Raw genomic sequence first — 19,571 nt, forward strand, 5'->3', positions numbered from 1 at the left:
CCCGGAGTCCCCCGAGCTCATGCAGATCCTCCTCCGCGGCCTCAACCGCCCCCTCGCCCGTCCCTCTCCGGCGCCAAGTTCGTCTTCTCCGAGCCCCACTCCAAGCGCCTCCGCCTCAAGCTCCGCCGAGTGGATCCCTGTCCTCGATGGCGCCCACACCCGCTCACCCTCTCCCGTGCTGACGCTGACGCTGAGACCTTCTTCACCGCCACGGCACCGGCTGGCGAGCGAGGATAGGGTGAGGCGGCACGACGGCAAGCCACGCGTGAGCAAAGCGCGAGCGTGCCAGAGTCCACGTTCGCCACGAGGGGAGGGGATCCCGGAGACGGCGAGCCGGGAAAAGTGAGAGAGAGAGGGGGGGAAGGGAGAGAAGAGAGGAGGGGAAAGAGAGATGACGTGTCATTCTGATATTTGGAGCTGACATGGGGCCCCCACGCTGACTCAGCCACCACGTCGAACAAAACCGGGGTCAAAACCACTGAGAGACCTGAAGCGAACGGTTTTGTTAGTTGAGGGACGTCCGGTATCTGGTTTCAGGGGTGGAGCTATGTATTAGGGGGGTGCCCAGGAACCCGGTCAAGAAAATTTTTTAAGCTATACCTCACCTATTTTAACCATGTATGCAGCCCCCTCAATACAAACTTAGGCACCCGCATCAGCTTAAACTCGATCTAAAGTAGAGTAAATTAAGCAAGTGGCACCACTCTCCATTTCGCTCTAGCTCTGCCCTGACTGGTTTTGCGATTGGGGGACGATTTTGTATCTAGATGGCAAGTTGAGGGACCTTGGGTGTACTTTTTTCCGCAACAAAATCCTTGGTCTGAGGCCTTGGTACATGGGCTGGCACGGCACGGCCCGCTACAGTTGCATGCATAACGGGCCGTGCTGGGTTGGGCCACCCATTCGCTGTCCCGTGTTTGCCCTTGGGGTAACTCTCCGCCGTCCGATCGGATCGGACGGTAGAAACGGCACGTGGCTCGCTATATAAGAGTCTCCCACCTCTTCTCAAAGCCCTAGCGCCGCCGCCGTCGCAGCCTCCCTTCTCCTCTGCTCGCCCCACCGCCGCCGCCGCCGCCGCCGTCTCCGCGCCACCGCCGCCCCCGAGATGGTAATCTCTCTCACTCTTCTCGCCTCTGGAGTGGACTTGTTCGACGCGGCGTGTCGTTGATAAGCTCTTTCGTCTCTGTCGCTGCAGGCCCCGAAGAAGGACAAGGCCCCGCCGCCGTCGTCGAAGCCGGCCAAGTCCGGCGGTGGCAAGCAGAAGAAGAAGGTGACGCTGTCTCCCTGTCTCAATTGTTGCTAGTTCTTTTTTGTTGGTTCTCATGGGTGGATCGCATATGTTGTTGATTGGTACAGAAGTGGAGCAAGGGAAAGCAAAAGGAGAAGGTGAACAACTCGGTGCTGTTCGACCAGGCCACCTACGACAAGCTGCTCTCCGAGGTGCCCAAGTACAAGCAGATCACCCCCTCCGTTCTCTCTGAGAGACTCAGGGTAATTTATCTCATCTCTTACATCTCTTTTATCAGATTGCTACTGTTGTAGGAATTTAGGGGCGTTCAGCTTTCTCTCTTAGTTATATCATGGATTTGTATAAATTATCTGATGATTGTGCTGTGTATTTTGCAATGTGGCTAATAACTATGATGGATGTAGTATGTAACCTCCTGGCTGGTCATTTTGGATGCCTTTTGCCTACTCAGTAATCCCTGACAGCTGAATACAGTACTTACTAAAGGTTCATGTTGTTTGTTTCATGCTGGCATGTTGATTGTTTATTGAATGGCATGTATGCTATCATTCCTAATTATATATCGAGTATTGCAAAGTGTGTTGTGCATGCTAAATGTTCTTTTATACATGTTGTGGATGGTACTCAGCATGGCTTTTTGTGTTTGCCGGTGATAAATTCATGCATTGTGTTTTCTGTATGATTATTGTCTGCTCATACAATCTTGTTCATGTGGGACGTTCATTGTTGACTTCCTTTGTCATTCTGAACCATTCATACAACATTACTACTTCCTCTTCCCATATAATAGCTAGCTAGCTCATGCCTTCAAATTTGTAGCCACAATATACAGCAAAGATAGATAGTATCTAAGTTGGCTCATATATGCCTCCTTTGTTTCCAGTTTCTGTTACTTTTTTTCTGTACACCTAGTGTAGGTGTATGCTTCTGACTTTAGTTGCATAATCATACTTGTATGATCTAACGCTTAGCTTACTGGGCACTTGCTGATCTCTGAACCATCCCAATACTCTGCTTTGCATCTTGTTCTGTACAATAGTTACTTAACTAAAATCGACTTGCCATTTCCTTGCAGATCAACGGGTCCCTGGCTCGTAGGGCCATCAATGATTTGATGACACGGGGCCTAATCCGCATGGTCTCGGTTCACTCAAGCCAGCAGATCTACACCAGGGCAACCAACACCTAAGTGTGAGGGTGACATGCATCTTTGTTTGCCCTGAATGTGTACGAGGGGCTTGCCTACTCTAGAACAGCTGTTACCTTTGTCGAGTTTGCTAATGTTATGTTAAATGAGCTACTTGTGATGGTCAGCATCTCTATATGGCTGAAACATTTCAGAGATTTTGGTTATTAGTTGAGTACTGTTCTTGTTTGCCCTATATAAATTTTTCCGCCCTCCCTCTCGGTGTTTGTTTGACTGGTTGAATCATGTTGGTATCATAGGTGTTTCTTGTTGCGACGGTATAATTGAGTTACGGTACTTTTGGTATTTGTTCGTCTGTCGGTTGAGTGCCTGTCGGTTGAGTGCGGTTGTTCTCAACCCATGCTGCCTTCATCAATCGAGTTCATAACAGTTGTTAGGTTGGTAGCGTCAGCGAGAACGTCTTGGACCATTGCTGAACCTGAATGACTGAATGTTGTGTATGGACAGTATGGTTGGCAAATATTCTAACATTGCGTTGGTCACAGTATTCTGGGCACTGGAGTGTTTGCTGTTTCACTTTGCTGTTGAACATTGTAAGTGACTGAACATGGTCTCGGTGTACGGTTGATCAGAACAATTTTTGTTGAATTCAAATTCGGAATCGTTCAGAATAAAATCATTTTAAGTTTGTTAATAATGACTGGATGTGGTGTACGTCCTGAATAAAATCAGGGTGTGCGTTGTAGGTTTCAGTAACATCGTTCAGAACAAAGTGAACCAAGATCACCGTTCTGAACACAAAACATGTCCGCAAACTTGCAGTGCCAGCTGAACAAGTTCACATGCTCAACAGTTACAGATAGAGAGTAAGCAGCTAAACAGAGGCCTGCGAAATTTTAGCAACACTTTGACATCTAATTCATACCTCATTCAGATTTTCTCTCTTTCTTTATGTCCTTTATTTTCCTCACGTTTTGCCTTTTCTTTTCGTATGAGTCATTTTTTTTTGTGCCCATAGCTACCCATGCATATTGATATGTATGTTCCATAAGAAAAGAAATTGCAATTTTTACTTGAAAATTTTACTTCAATTTTTCTATAAAATTGAAAAAAGTTTCCGATTCACCAAACTAATTCTTATCTATTTCTGAAGGAATAAAAAATACTAGATTTCTTAATTTTTTTAAAATTTTCTCATTGAAACAATCAAAAAATAAGAATAGGTTTTGTTGGTTAAAGTCAAAAAGTTAATGAAATAACTTATGGGAATGCTTCTAAGCGGACCGAGCCACATGAACATGTGCACCGCTGTAACGCTCATTGTAGCGAGGAGCCACGCAGTGTCAAGCGTGGCTGTCGCGCCCTTCTCACTCCATGGTTTGTTGAAGAAGAGAGGAGTGACAACAATTGCCCTGTTGCTATAATACTCCCTCCGTTTTAAAATGTTTGATGCCGTTGATTTTTTTAAACATGTTTGACCATTCATCTTATTCAAAAATTTTAAGTAATTATTAATTATTTTCCTATCATTTGATTCATTATTAAATACATTCTTATGTAGGCATATAATTTTACATATTTCACAACAGTTTTTGAATAAGACAAACGGTCAAACATGTAATAAAAAGTCAACGGTGTTAAACATTTTGAAACGGAGGGAGTACCAGAGAGAGGGTGTGTCAAAGGATATATAGATGAGTGGTGGCGACTCAAAAGAGCAAAGGGCAAGACGAGGAACAACACCAAGCGATTGGGTATGGTCGATCACATTGACTCTCCCGAGAAAAATCTCCCTGTAGCTAGAGGCAAAAACATCTACTCACATCAGAAAAAAAATGAAAGGAAAGAAAGGAAATGAGACAAATGGGATTAAATGGCACGATCGAAAACAATTCATACGCTCGGTGGAAATAATATAGAATGCACATAAGCTGGGTTTTTAAATATTATGAGGAATGTGACTTGAGTACCAAATTCTGAATTTTTTCTCTTGTGAGTTGTTTATATTGAAGCGACTTGCAAGGCTATAAGACAATATAAGAAATAATTTTAGAATTGCACTTGTTCAGATTCGATTTTTTGAGCTACGACCGATAAGCTGCAGAAATATGAACGAAGTAGACAAAAATAATTTATGGATAAAATTTTTTGTTCACGGTTTAAAAGTCGTTATTGGTTTCTAAAAAAAATAAAGAAGAAAAAGACATATTAGAAATTTGACTCAAACTTAGTTTTATAATTCGAAATTTTGGCTATAACTAACACAAGTGGATACATATATTTAAGTACAGCTTATACATATAGAGGTAGTGTTATCGTTGCTACCTACCTTACTATAAACTAAACAAGTATATCTGCACTTGGGCAGGCTAGAAACAAGCATACGAGTAACATTTTAGACAGGCTAAACGCTAGCTCCAAAAACTGAGTCTGAAAATTAGAAAATGACAAAAAAAACTAAATTTATTAGAAAATTAAGGCACATTTGAAACATGTAGGTCGTGGGAATAATGGAGGGCGAAATATTAGGGGAGTGAAGTAATATGCCCAAACACACACTGCTTTGATCAATTAAAAAAAAAAACATATAGCCATATGCGGTGAATTTGTTATATCAAATATCAACTAAACGTTCCCTGCAAAAAAAAATATCGACTAAACGTTCACTAAAATCATTTTTTCTTGTGATAAAACGCTAGATTTATAGTTTTATGCACATAATATTGAAGCCTTTTATATTTTTAGGTATAAGATTAGTATAGAAATGGTACAAATACGACGTGCTTACATGCTTAAAAACATGCATGGATATTAAAGCTTAAGAATGGTCTAGATTAAAGTTACTCAGCTAATTGATCATCATAAGCGAGGGACAATATCGTCTAGGAAATGAAGCCCATATCTACCCAAAACTAATGCGCATGTTCTTGTATTGATAGTTTGATACATAGGATGTTACGGTGACAGATCAATCGTGATGTGATGGGTAGGGACGGGTCTAGAGGGGATTGAATACCCATGTTTTAGAAAATAGCTTTCTACTTAAACATAGGCAATCATAAAACTTAAGAAGTACATCTTATTTTTCATCAATAATATTATAGTGTAAGAAATATTGAATAACCACCATCAAAATCTTACGTCTGCCTTTGATGGCGGGCGCTAGCTCCGGTGGGCAGCGTCATCCGCTTCTATTATTCCTCTCCTGAGCAATTTGGCAGTGCTTGCTTCCTTCGGTGAACAGTCCATCCCCTTTCTCCACAAGCCACTATGCTGTTGCTTCTTCCGATCCACTAACCGTTGCGTAGCCTACCGCCATGTCCTCCACGTTGGCGACTACGAAAGTGACCTATATGACATGCACTTGTGCCTCCCTGGCATCTCCTTTATTCTACCGCCAGCACACCACTCCACGCCACGTCCCCTTCCTTTGCATGCCATGTGCCCCTTTTAGACAAATGAGATTAATATGGGTTAATTTTGTGGGAAGAAATTGCCCATTGCTAATGAGGTTTAGTATGTCAATTGTAACTTTTAAATTAGACTACTACTAGTAAGTTTTAATATCCGCACTAGCTTTTTTAAGCATAGAAACGCTTCTTAATAAATATACATCTATAAAACTATATTAAGATATACAGTATTGTTATTAGAGCAGGCTCTAACGGGATTGACTTACCACGGTTGAGGTCAACATTTCATCCTCATATCTTCCCTTCAGAAACACAGGGCTGGTTTGGTTTGTGGCTAAAATTAGACTTACCAATTTTTGGCAATGCTAAATTGTGACAAGTTTTAGCATGGCTAATTTTGGCAAGGTAAAGTTGTGTTTGGATAGAAGCCAAAATAGCCTAACTTAACTATTGAAATGGCCTATTTTCTTAGGCATGCCAAAATTTAGCTTCAAACCAAATAGACACTAAACACTATTGAAATTGCCAAATATTGGTAAGGCTAATTTAGGCCTCAAACCAAATCAGCCCACAATTAATTTCTCTGTGTCAAGCAATTACTAGTGGACTGTCTAAAAATCATTGCAGACTGTTGCTCCCACAAGGAAAGTAAATAAAGGAATAAAGTAAAAACTGAGGGGTGGCAGCCAAAAGATACAGCAGAAAAAAAAAAAAGCTGCAGAAGGAGTCGACCAGAGCCCAGCTGCAATAGCCTGCGAGTCGGCAGTACAAAAGGCAAAGCGAGCGCACGATGAACTTGTAAAGAAGGGAAAAAAAATCCGAAAAGCAAAAAGGAATAAACGGAGGGGGCTAAACACCAAAATTCCCCCTCTCCTTCTCCTTCTCCTCCTCCCGAAACCCTCGCCGCCGTCGCCGTCGAAACCCTCGCTGCTGCTGCTGCCGCACGGCGCGGCGGGGTACCGGGTCCCCCTCCCTGCGGCGGCGCGGAGGGGTAGGTCTCCCCCCCTCGCTGCGGCGTGGCGGTGGGGGGTGCGGTGCCGGCTGCCGCGCCATGATCTTGCGCCGGTGGACTGCGCCTATCCAATGTGAGCTCTCCTCCTACTTCCGCCGCGGCATTAGGGTTCTTGCTTCTTGAGCTGGAAGAGTTCTCTTGCGTTGCGAACGCCTACTGTTTCCTGCGAATTCTTAGTGCTTGTTCTTGGATTCTTTCCGGGGGTGTTCTTAATCTGTTGTTTGCAAAAGTTCTTTTTTTCTTTTGTTGGCTAGGGTTTTGAAATTTGCAATCTTGGTGTTCTTTTCCCTGAATTTTTACTAAAAAGCTGCGGCTTTTACGCAATTCGGTGGTAGTCCAAAGCCGCGTCCTTTTTTTCTAGTCTTTACGCGCATTTGGCTCCAATTTTTCTCCTTTTTTTAGACGCGTTTTCTTCACGCTAATATTCGCAACTGAAATCTCAGACCTAACGAACCATTCTAAAATTGATGATCGTTACATTCTTTCTGCAGAAAAAAAAGAGATAAAGATAGAACAAGTAGGTTACTTTCCGTACCATGGGGCGACCGGGGATGGACTCCACCGAAGGGAGGGAGAGCAATGGCGTTGTTCCTGAACGTAATGGTGGTGCTGTCCCTGCAAAACAGCAGTTGGACGGGAAGGACACCTTGCGGTACGCCAACATCCTCCGCTCCCGCAACAAATTTGCCGAAGCACTCCAGTTGTACAATAATGTCCTTGAGAAGGATGAAGCCAATGTGGAGGCCCTTATTGGCAAAGGGATTTGCCTCCAGGCACAGAGCCTACCTATGCAGGCCATCGAGTGCTTCAACGAGGCCGTCAGGATCGACCCAGCGAATGCATGTGCTCTCACTTATTGTGGGATGATATACAAAGATGAGGGTCACTTAGTTGAAGCTGCAGAGGTATGCGTAAGATTCTTCATGTGGATTCCCTGTTCTTACTGTTAGCTTATTCGTTATTGTGAAATCTGATAGTTTTTCTTTTTAGTTTGTTGTCATAAACACTAGAAGTCTCAAATGTTGTATATGTGGTTCTCTGAAAGCAAAATACTCAAATGCTGAAGTAAGTGCCTCGCACAGTCGCACTCCCCAAAATACCAGGCAATGAGACTTGGGACTTAACTGCCAATTTCTGACTTCTGAGGGTACTGCAGACCTATTTTTAGCACCAAGTTATATCTTGAGTGGTTTGTGTCCAAGAACTGTAACTAGAAACCAAAACAACTAGTTTGATAAGTTCTTGATCAAGCATACTATGCAAGAGATAAAACTGTCGAGATAATCACTCAAGAATTTTCCAGCAGAAGATTTTTTATTATCTCCATGACATACTTATTAGCACCGTAAAATTTTGTGTGTAGCTGGTGGATAGAATGACATGTGAATGAGCTAAGGCTCAGCTAGAGCTGCAAAAAGAGTAATACTTTTGCCCCTTGGAGAATAGTGGTCCCTATTAATTGGCAGGGTTGTAAAAATCCTAAGTTCCTAACCAATCTAACATATAAGATCAAAACAGTTGGTCAGTCCAAAAATTCTCTCGGAAAAGCTTGGAATTTCGACATTGTTTCTGTATTTATTATGTGATATATTTATCCATAAATGTTCTGATGGAGAGAAATTGTAACAGGCTTATCAAAAAGCTCGAAATGCAGATCCTTCCTACAAACCTGCTGCAGAGTTTCTTGCTATTGTGTTGACCGATCTTGGAACTAGCTTGAAGCTTGCAGGTAATACAGAGGAGGGGATTCAAAAATATTGTGAAGCTTTGGAAGTTGACAGCCACTATGCGGTACCACCACCAGCTATAATTTATATCTAGATCTCTATTATTTTGTTTTTGTTATCCATTTAAGTTTTTTAATGTGTTCATCTGATTAATGTAGCCTGCTTATTACAACCTTGGTGTGGTTTACTCGGAGATGATGCAATTTGATTTGGCTCTTACTTGTTACGAGAAAGCTGCTTTGGAGAGGCCATTGTATGCTGAAGCTTATTGCAACATGGGAGTTATTTACAAGAATCGTGGAGAATTAGAAGCAGCAATTGCCTGCTACGAGAGGTAAGCTTTATTTTTTCTGCTCATACAAATTATGCTGATTCCCAAAGTACTGTTGAAAACTAATGTTGACTTATCTTTACTGTATCCCAGGTGCTTGACTATTTCCCCAAATTTTGAGATTGCCAAGAATAACATGGCAATAGCACTAACCGACTTGGGTACAAAGGTGTGGTCTTGCTACCTTTTGTTTCAACCAAATCAACACATTGCTTCTTGTGGTGTCCTGCGTGTCAATCATAATGGTTGCCATCACTTGCCCATCATATTAGCAGTCATGCGTGACAGGCTTGAACTAAGACTAAGTGTTGATTTGAAAATTGTCTCAATCATGTGGGTTAATGAGGAAACATCATGATAACTCTATGTTTTTTCGTTGCTTGTCCGCTCACTTTTTACTCTGAGCATAGCAACTCTGGCAATATAATTAATTTTGACTAACCTTAGAATGAATCATATGAAATAGACCTTTTTAATGTATACTTTGGTATACCTTTAAGAATTGTTAACACTGGCATTTGGTGGTGATTTTTGTATTTTTCTCTTATCAATTGACATTTTTCACAGGTAAAAATTGAGGGTGACATTAATCAAGGTGTGGCATATTACAAGAAAGCTCTGTTCTACAATTGGCACTACGCTGATGCCATGTATAATCTTGGTGTCGCATATGGTGAAATGTTGAATTTTGAGATGGTCAGTCATAAGAAAAAAATCTTTAATATTCTGTACATAATGTCCTCTCTTTTGCTGACACTCTTTTCTGTTTTCCAAAGGCTATTGTTTTTTACGAGCTTGCTCTGCACTTCAATCCTCGCTGTGCAGAGGCATGCAACAACCTGGGAGTAATATACAAGGACAGGGATAATCTTGACAAAGCTGTTGAATGTTATCAAGTAAGTGGAACTAATTATGCAGTATGCAATATCTGCAGATAGTCACAAGTCTCACAACAGATTATTCATTATCTTCTATTCTGTTGTAGATGGCCTTGTCAATTAAGCCAAATTTCTCTCAGTCATTGAATAACCTTGGAGTTGTCTACACTGTCCAGGCATGCTCCTCTGCTAGTCTTGCACAATTTCTATTGGGATTGATTGTATCATGTTTTAGCTTATTGAATATGTTGTTCTTCATATATAGGGAAAGATGGATGCTGCTTCAAGCATGATTCAGAAGGCCATATTTGCAAATTCCACGTATGCTGAAGCATATAATAACTTGGGTAATGTTTGACCAACCAACATCATGAGAGCCTCTTAAATTCTGCCATGTAATTTGAAACAGCATTTTCCAGCTGAGACTCATAACAACTATATAAGCACTAATCAGTAATTCATTTCATTGCTTTGCATAATTCTCTTTTTGATAGCTGGAATGAGACTTTAATACGTAACTGACAATCCATCACTGCTTTCACCATAGGTGTTCTTTACAGAGATGCAGGAAGTATTACTTCAGCCGTACAAGCTTATGAGAAATGCCTTCAAATTGATCCTGATTCACGAAATGCTGGTCAGGTACTTTCTTTGTCCTAAGCTTGCTAATTAAAACTTGTGTAATCTTTCTGTGTTGCATGGAGAATTAAATTTATTTAAGCAGGTACAGCTAATAATTATACTTATCCATTTAGTAGCAAACTGGGAAGCATATAAATGTTTCTTCCTTGTATAAATAGACAAATACTCGTCTATTGCATGTTCATAATTTGTTCCAACCTTGATGTTGCTTGCCCACGGTATCTGTTTTGCTGCTTTTTTAAAAAAAATATATATTTGGGGAATAGCTATGGTTTATATTTGTAACATTCAACTTACGATATAGCTTGTTCTGCAGAATCGTTTGCTTGCGTTGAATTATATTGATGAGGGCTTTGACGACAAGCTTTATCAAGCTCACAGGTCATTTAGCACTTTTTCACAATATACAGTCATATTTATGTTAGATTGTTTTTTCTGTTTTTATGTGTTAGAAATTCTCAACTATATATTCACTGTATTTTATATTTTGCAGGGAGTGGGGAAAACGCTTCCTGAAATTGTATCCACAGTATACTAGTTGGGATAACCCAAAAGTCACTGATCGTCCTCTGGTCATTGGCTATGTGTCTCCTGATTACTTTACTCACTCTGTGTCGTACTTCATTGAAGCTCCCCTTGCACACCATGACTACTCAAATTACAAGGTGGTTGTGTATTCTGGTGTTGTGAAGGTAGATATAGCCGTTCCTTTTCTTGTCTCTATTTTCCTGCATTTTCACATTGTGTCCCAAAAAACTTGTTTAGACTGCCTTGCCTCATTAAGATTTAAAATATATATGGAAATAATTTATGCAAAAATATTCCTTTTGAAAACAGAAATGGTAGTTCAATGGTCAATAGGATAGTGAACTGTAATTATTTTTCAAGATAGGCCTCTAGACTATGTCCAGTTTCAGGATTACCACTTTATTATTGCCTAGACTGAAATGTTTTAAATAGTGGGCTAAGACATTTAGTGGTTAGCCTTCTCAAACAGCTATAGCTATAGCGGCTAAATTGTACATAAGAGCAAATATTTAGCTAGACCCTTCTCAAACAGCTATAGCCGGAGATTTAAAATGCATATCCTGAAACCCCCCAAGAAAGATTATCCCAGTAACAGCGAATATATAATTGGAAATCATCCAAGGTGGCTGACAACTCGGGGCCATTTATTTGTGACATATCAGTTATTTTCCAACTTGCATGTTTCACTACTTGTACAAAGAAATTAGGCCCAATTTATCTTCAATGTGTTCGAGTACCTGTTTTAATCACAGTTCATTCATGTTTTCTTCAATTGAAAATTATTTAGGCAGATGCCAAGACCCTTCGATTCAAGGATAAGGTATTAAAAAAGGGTGGGTTGTGGAGAGATATATATGGTATTGATGAAAAGAAGGTTGCTAGCTTGGTAAGAGAGGACAAAGTGGATATACTTGTGGAACTTACTGGTCATACGGCAAATAACAAGTTAGGAACAATGGCATGCAGGCCTGCTCCTATTCAGGTACCTTTGTGCCCATGATTCATAACTGTCACATTACCTAATTTCAGAACTGTTTGGACAGAAGTGATATCATCAGATCATTATGTTCTGAAACTAGCTTCTTCTGATCTTGCTAACATGATTGCTTCCTTTTCACTCTAGTCAATGAAACTATTCAAGTGTCTAATAATAAATGATTATCTGACTATTCTACTATGTGATTATTGAGCTGACAGGGGCTTCTTTTACTTGAATTGCCTGCACAGGTTACATGGATTGGCTACCCTAATACAACAGGTCTGCCAACAATTGACTACAGAATAACAGATTCATTGGCTGACCCACCTGATACAACCCAAAAGTAAGCCATCTGCTTTTCTTGCGGTGATAGCTTTCTGGCATGCACTTTTATACCCACACATCTAGAACGTGACGGTGACAATTATGAATTATCTGCAGGCATGTTGAAGAGTTGGTGCGCCTTCCTGAAAGCTTTCTTTGTTACAGTCCTTCCCCAGAAGCTGGGCCAGTTTGTCCCACTCCAGCAATTTTAAATGGTTTCATCACGTTTGGGAGTTTTAATAATCTAGCAAAGGTGACACATAAAACTTGAGTAATCAGTTCATTTTTACTGGATCACTATTTATTGATTTTTCTTTTGGCAGATTACACCAAAAGTATTGCAAGTTTGGGCCAAAATTTTGTGTGCAGTCCCTAACTCCCGTCTTGTGGTTAAGTGTAAGCCATTCTGCTGCGACAGTATTAGACAGAAATTCCTATCAACACTAGCAGAATTGGGTTTGGAGCCGTTACGAGTTGACTTGCTGCCACTCATCCATCTCAACCATGATCACATGCAAGCATATTCCCTAATGGACATAAGGTCAGTTATTTTGATACTTCCTCCGTTTCATATTATAAGACTTTCTAGCATTGTCCACATTCATATAGATGTTGTGTCTAGATTTATTAACATCTATGTGAATGTGGACAATGCTAGAAAGTCTTATAATATGAAACGGAGGGAGTACATCTTTTATCCTATGTTTAAACATGTTATGTAAACGAGTAGATCCATTCTACTGCATTGTATCTTAAATTGTCTGAACTTTGGTTGGTTCCTTTGCAGCCTGGATACGTTTCCATATGCTGGAACTACTACTACATGCGAATCTCTATACATGGGGGTTCCATGTGTTACTATGGCTGGCTCAGTCCATGCTCATAATGTTGGTGTTAGTCTACTCACTAAAGTTGGTACGTGTCTATTTACTCTGTGGTGTATGTAGCAATAGATCGAATTGCTGTACAGTTTTATTTTCATGCTATTTGTTGATCGACTTGTTTTCTTCTTTTGCATCGCCATGTGAAGACTCGGAAAAAAAATCACTATTGTGCTGTCTGGTTTTGAGTTTTGATACATATAACTTGATGATTGGAGCAGGAATTCTAGCTATTGAATCTGACCTTTCTTTACACAGTTGAATCAGGTCGGGTATATGTTCTCCTTGCCGAATTGTTGGTTGACATTTGCTGTTATTCTTGCAGGGCTGGGGAGGCTGGTTGCGAAGTCTGAGGATGAATATGTTAGCTTAGCATTGGATTTAGCGGCAGATGTTACTGCCTTGCAAGAACTGAGAATGAGCCTCCGAGGGCTGATGGCGAAATCACCAGTGTGTGATGGAGAGAATTTCACACGTGGTCTGGAATCTGCATACAGAAACATGTGGCGCAGATACTGTGATGGGGATGCACCTGCCCTCAGGCGGTTGGATCTGTTACAGGAAGAGCCATGCTCCAATAACAATAAGCAAGATTTTGATGACAATCAGGTCGCAAAGCTCGCAGATCTGAAAGCACAGAGAGTGGATGCCGCGGTAGATGGAGACAAGCAATCCCAGTTAACAGCGCATGCTGCAGTAGTAGGGGAAGTTCAGCAGGCCCCTATAATGGTGAATGGTGTGAGTTCACCTGTCTCTTCTGGGAAAGTTGAAGCAAATGGGCACATAAGCCGGTGACCAAGGGGAGTCGAGCATACTCCATTGATGTGGGAAACACTGACCCACTGTAGCTTGAGATGCACCATTGCTGTGGTGGACATTTGTTCTTACAGAATTCGACGCTTTGCAGGCCTACACTGGGTGTCTCATTTGTCTGACACCCACAATGGATAAGAAAGAAGAGCACTTCTGTGCCATCCGACGGTGATTTCTCTGGTTACACTTTGACCTTTGTAGCAAATGTAAGATTGATGGGGGATATGCTTATAGAGTTTGATTTGTAGAGGTATACCCCCTGTGTAGGTTTATGAACATGATGGCTTCAGTTGCCATATGTTAGAAGAAACAGAGAAAGAGGAGGAAGCCCTTGTTGTAAATGCAGAAAAAACAGAACTGAAAAACTACTAGAATCAATTGACGGCGGCATTTCAACAGGCTGTGTCATGATGTACATCTTCTAGTTCTGTGAGCCTGTTATTTCTTTCTACAGTCGCCATAGTATGCTTGATAGAAAAATGGTGCTCTTTTATCCCCTTTGTCAAAAATCATGTTATTATCTACACGCATCAAGTCAAATTCTCAAATCATGGAACACCAGTTTATAAACATATTTTTTTCTAAATATGTAGATTAGATGCGTGTAAACCATACGCAGATTCGTCTAAAATGCTGTTTCTCTAGCATTGCAATTTTGCAGGGTTTATAGAAATCCATGAATGGTGGTACTATGTCAAGAGCAGCCCTTTTGTTTTGTTGTTTTTCCCTTTATTTGTGCTTGTTTTGTTGTTTTTCCCTGTTCTTTGTGATCTGGAATTAGATGTGCATCACCGACCTAATGCTAAGAAGCATGACTGGCGGAGCTCTACACCGATCCTATGATTGCTTGAGTCGTCAATTTTTCAGGGACTGTTGAAGCGCATGAGTTTATGTTTTGAACATAAAAAAAATCCCTGAGTTGGTACAGCATGTAACATGCTGAATATCAGCTGAATTACATCATGCGCTCAAAATGACTTCATATATTTCGAAAGTTATTTCCACTGATAATCACTGAACACTACTCGTTCAGGTGAGAATAATTAAGACGGATCACGATTCATGAGTTGTTAATAACTAAACTAGCCCATCCGAAACGATACACCACTGCATAAGCACGGAACAAGCAGGAAACAATTCCTGAAACTGACAGCAGCTACAACTCCAAATACCAGAAGTCATGAGTGACACCGAGTAGACCCGCTGTGCCTCAATCTTTGACCACAGTCCGCAGGATTTTCACTTCATGGATGGGCCTGAATCAACAAAGATAACAAGTCTGAATAAATTCGACAGGAAAAATGCATATCGATCATTTTCCCTTTCAGTTTTACAGGCACCATACATGGATTGTACACATGATTTGGTTATCTCCCTCCCACCATTCGCCCTCACTCACCCGCAGCTCTCATTGTTCTCTACCATGATGAATACTTTCTCCGTTTCACATTATAAGTTAAAATTATAAGACGATTTGAGTTTTGGATAGATTAATGCATGGATCCATGTATGTGCTAAACTGCTTATGGATGTTAGTGAATCTAGCCAACGAATGGAGAGGCCAAAACATCTTATAATGTGGAACGAAGGGAGTAGATCCTAGCCAAATCTACTAACGCTGCAACTCATCATCCCAAATATTTCCCTCCTGCTGCTACCCTGCTACCTACTTTGCCATTGCATATGCATGGTAATAGTGAGGCGTTGCACTCACTCAACTCTCCCTCAGGACAAATCGGATGCCATATCTATTATGTGATATGTACAACCATGGCATATAGTTTTGGTGTTACCTATCACTTTTGTCTGTCTGGACACTTCCAAGGCGCTTGACAATTTCCATTCCTTTTGATACTCTCCCAAAAATTGTATGCTTTCCTGGAATAGGAAAACCATATAACCTTAATAGCATGAAAATGTACCTGACTTTCAATGTGGAAATTTCGAAAAGAACATATTTGTAAAAGCAATCCAGAGTGCGAAATACAATGTCAAAAACAGATGTAAGCAGTGACATCCTGAGGGGCAAAATCTTCCAGGGTTGGCAATTAGGAAGAAAAAACAGTGATGGTGCTAGCAGAAGTCCTTCACAATTGCATTACACATTAACAACAATGCAGTCCAATGTACCAACATCACAATACAGAAGAACAGGAGTCCCAGAAATCCACCAGAAGTCTCCAAGAATCACGCTCCTAGTGATTGCACTAGACTCAAAGTCACTCTACAACAGGCTCTTCAAAAGCTAGTCCCAAGTTTTTCTTGTAATTATTCCAAATCTAATATTAAAAAAAAACTTGCAGTGATTTGATAGTAAAGTTTTTAGGTTGCAATCTGAGAAATTGTTGATTAACTCCTACAGAGTGAACTTCAGCTTTCCAGGGCAATGCAAAGAACATTCATAGACAGCAAACAAGCGGAAGCATAATGTAAAACTGGAGCAACAATGAGACAGTACGGTAGACTCACCATCAAGTGACTGACAAGGCGCAAGAGTAATAAAGAACTGGCTTCCATTTGTATTTGGACCAGCGTTGGCCATCGACAGAATTCCAGCGCCGGTGTGCTTCAGTTCTGGCCTAATCTCATCCTCGAACTTTGCTCTGTAAACACACAGCAAGAACACAAACATTTGTAAGGATTCAAACAGAGCCCCAAATAGAATGCAATAACGGCGTGGCGTGGAAAATAACAAGGAATAATAAATTTAGCTACTTTTACAAACAAGATGCTACAGGAGCCCAGCAACAATGGTACAATCGCTACCAAATGCTGCTACACAATAGGTACTAATTCCCTATTATGTTTTTAACAGGTAGAAATACAGTGCTATCCATCATGGGTTGATGATGTGAGCTCAAAATACAGTTCAAAATCGAGTGTTACAGTTGCAATGCAATCTTTGAAAGAGGAGGAAAGCAAGAAATATGCTGACCCGTAGATGGATTCGCCGCCTCTTCCGGTGCCAGTAGGATCCCCACCTTGCACGATGAAATCCTAAACCGCAAGAAGATAAAAGCAGTAAAGAAAACCTGACCGGATTGATTAATACTCCTATTAAGCAAAGCAGCAAGCAAGGAGTGGGCAGAAACCTTGATGATGCGATGGAAGATGACGTTGTCGTAGTAGCCGCGGCGCGAGAGCTCGAGGAAGTTCCTGCAGGTCTTGGGCGCGTGCTTGTAGTACATCTGTCGATCGACGAGAGAAGCGACCAAATCAAATCAAGGAGCAAGAACTTAACTCGGTGTATGCCGACGAAAAGAATAGCTCAAGAGAGAGACGGCCGAGCCGAGCCGAGCCAATGGTACCTCGATGGTGAAGGCGCCCATGGATGTCTCCAGGGTGACCTCCGGCGTGCCGCCGTCGGCGCTGCCCCACATCTTGGGCACTGGACACGGCGAGGCAAGAGGCGGCGGCGGCGGCGCGAGAAGAGAAGAGAAGAGGAGAGATTCCCTTCTCTCTCTTCGGAGGAGGAGGGGAGGCCACAAATACGAGGTCTTCTCTACATAATTCTTATACACTATAAATTACAGAAAGCCCCTCACCAAATATAAGAATTGCTCCTTATTTTCTTGTGAAAGTGAAACCGAAGAGGAGAAGTTTTGTTTTCTTTTCTTTTCCTTGTGAAAGTGAAACAAAACAAGTGAACTCAACTTGTTGCTCTCCTTGTCTTTTGGTTCAAAGAATGTAAAGTGAAAAGGCTACCTGTTTATTCATTCATGATAGATATAGTACATAGATACCACTTGGATCATGCATAGCAGGTTAATGAAGAAACAAAAGCGAAGATTCTAGATAGTGCTAATACAGATCGAGTCTCCTACTACAGTACTTAACAAAGCAATAGGGATGCAGACAGTGACGACATTCAGATTTAGTGCCCACTGTACAACATACACAGCAATAGGATGCATACAGTGACTAGTGCAGATTCCAACTACTACTCTTTGGTGGCTTCCGGCTCTGCATTTTCTTGGTTCTTGTTGTTCTTACTTGGGCCATATTTGAAGATGGAGAGGTGCTTGATATACTGCGGTGATGCTTCCATGGCCTTCCTAATCTGCGCCCACACACACACACACACACAAGCTCTTTGATGTAGCTGTCAGCAGTTCAGCATCTTAAACACTTCTAAAACACTAGGCCTAATTAAGATCTCTCCTTATTCAGTATGTAGTACTTCCTCCGTTTCACAATGTAAGTCATTTTAGCATTTTCCACATTCAAATTGATGTTAATAAATCTAGATTCTAGATTCATTAACATCAATATGAATGTGAAAAATACTAAAATGACTTATATTGTGAAATAGAGGGAGTACTTCAATAATCAATAGTATGAAGTATTATGCAGTAGATACTCGTATTGAACTTGACCAGTCAGACATCAGCGCCACATGAACGGCTACAAGAAAGAAAAGCTCATAGCTTCATAAAATTCACAAATTCTGTGCACCAACATACTGGTAGTATTGGACTTGTGCTACAGTGGAGCAGCAATTTCACATTTTTTTACAGGGAAAAAAATGAAGTTAGTCTAGTTACCTACCGGGTTGGGGTAGTCGAGGCCGTAATCGGCGGTGAGGAGGAAGTAGGCGGCGGTGGCGGCGCCGATCATCGCCGTACGCCGGACTATTCTGTCGGCTTTTGACCTTGGATCCATCAATCTTTCCTTCCCAAGCTTCTTCACTTGACGATTGATTGGAACGGAACGAAACTGCCAAGAAGTTCAAGAAGAAGAAGACACTAGAAAGAAAAGCAACAGATGGGCCTTTAGCTTTTTCACGGCCCTTATTCTTCTTCTGTCCTGGGTTTACAACTGGGCTTGGCCCATTTCCTCATGCAGGTTTGTTTAATTTCTTTGCTATATACTGTATCTAAATTCGTTCGGTTATTAGACAAAAACATCAGAAATGATGGTGAGAACAGGGAGATTCAGATAAATAAAATTGAAATGAAATATACAGCAGAAGAATGTGTATGTATAGAAATGTTTTCTAGCTACAAACAAGTTGTCTGGGTGGTGTAGTTGGTCATCACGTTAGTCTCACACACTAAAGGTCCCCAGTTCGAACCTGGGCTCAGACATTGATATCAACTTGGGCTTTTTGCAGCATGCAAATCTTCATCAGCAAGGTTTTTGTTTCAATTTTTGCAGCATGCAAATCTTCATCATATATTTATGCCAGCCAATCGATCACTGGGCATTGCTTCAACATTCAAGTAATCGACCATGACAGAATCAAAGATACTTTTATATTACTGTCAAAAGGTTCTACAACAACACTTTGTTCCCTCTCGCGAGAACAACAGGGTACAACCTTACATTACTGCAATCTATAGATATAACTCAGAGAAGGATAAGGATGATGCACTAATAATTGGCCTTAATCAGCTAGTACAATTCTATCACCGGACAAACACCAAGTACAGTAGAGAAGGCTGGGGAAGATGATAAAGATCCCAGCAGCCAAATGCCATAACATGTTGATGAGACCTCATGCCTGGAGAGTTAACTGAACTTCTCCAGCGAGCGCACTATCCTGGTTGGCTCTTGGGTTGGGACCCAACAGCTGAGCTTGGAGCCAGCCAGATTACCTTACATAACATGGATTTGGATGGAGGCCATCCGAAAAGCTAAATGGTGC

The 19,571-nt window shown here is 41.2% G+C and overlaps 4 protein-coding genes and 1 non-coding gene across 5 annotated transcripts; 3 read left to right on the forward strand and 2 right to left on the reverse strand.

Moving 5' to 3' along the window:
* The first annotated feature begins 985 nt into the window (after positions 1–985).
* Positions 986–2,650, forward strand: LOC127781745 (40S ribosomal protein S25-2). The gene is made up of 4 exons (XM_052308755.1): positions 986–1,108; positions 1,196–1,270; positions 1,357–1,491; positions 2,325–2,650. Exons 1-4 carry the CDS (start codon positions 1,106–1,108, stop codon positions 2,436–2,438), a joined length of 327 nt encoding a protein of 108 aa, XP_052164715.1. The 5' UTR covers positions 986–1,105; the 3' UTR covers positions 2,439–2,650.
* A 3,954-nt stretch (positions 2,651–6,604) lies between these two features.
* Positions 6,605–14,341, forward strand: LOC127781756 (probable UDP-N-acetylglucosamine--peptide N-acetylglucosaminyltransferase SPINDLY). The gene is made up of 18 exons (XM_052308773.1): positions 6,605–6,894; positions 7,313–7,726; positions 8,451–8,612; positions 8,707–8,882; positions 8,973–9,048; positions 9,447–9,575; positions 9,656–9,775; positions 9,865–9,933; positions 10,023–10,104; positions 10,305–10,399; positions 10,716–10,780; positions 10,893–11,091; positions 11,715–11,909; positions 12,155–12,249; positions 12,348–12,483; positions 12,554–12,771; positions 13,018–13,145; positions 13,437–14,341. The coding sequence occupies exons 2-18, from the start codon at positions 7,358–7,360 to the stop codon at positions 13,904–13,906; spliced, it is 2,784 nt and encodes a 927-aa protein (XP_052164733.1). The 5' UTR covers positions 6,605–6,894; positions 7,313–7,357; the 3' UTR covers positions 13,907–14,341.
* Positions 14,342–14,887: 546 nt separating this feature from the next.
* LOC127781757 (peptidyl-prolyl cis-trans isomerase CYP18-2) lies at positions 14,888–17,414 on the reverse strand. The gene is made up of 6 exons (XM_052308774.1): positions 17,233–17,414; positions 17,017–17,112; positions 16,860–16,921; positions 16,394–16,527; positions 15,718–15,802; positions 14,888–15,180 (listed from the first exon to the last, which is right to left on the reverse strand). The coding sequence occupies exons 1-6, from the start codon at positions 17,302–17,304 to the stop codon at positions 15,135–15,137; spliced, it is 495 nt and encodes a 164-aa protein (XP_052164734.1). The 5' UTR covers positions 17,305–17,414; the 3' UTR covers positions 14,888–15,134.
* A 203-nt stretch (positions 17,415–17,617) lies between these two features.
* Positions 17,618–18,633, reverse strand: LOC127782961 (uncharacterized). Its single transcript, XM_052310255.1, has 2 exons — positions 18,473–18,633; positions 17,618–17,984 (listed from the first exon to the last, which is right to left on the reverse strand). The coding sequence occupies exons 1-2, from the start codon at positions 18,584–18,586 to the stop codon at positions 17,865–17,867; spliced, it is 234 nt and encodes a 77-aa protein (XP_052166215.1). The 5' UTR covers positions 18,587–18,633; the 3' UTR covers positions 17,618–17,864.
* Positions 18,634–18,937: 304 nt separating this feature from the next.
* Positions 18,938–19,011, forward strand: TRNAV-CAC (transfer RNA valine (anticodon CAC)). The gene has a single exon. It is a non-coding gene; the product is annotated as a tRNA-Val (tRNA).
* The last annotated feature ends 560 nt before the right edge of the window (positions 19,012–19,571 follow it).

Source organism: Oryza glaberrima, chromosome 8 (assembly GCF_000147395.1).
Source record: "Oryza glaberrima chromosome 8, OglaRS2, whole genome shotgun sequence".
NCBI classification, from domain to species: Eukaryota; Viridiplantae; Streptophyta; class Magnoliopsida; order Poales; family Poaceae; genus Oryza; species Oryza glaberrima.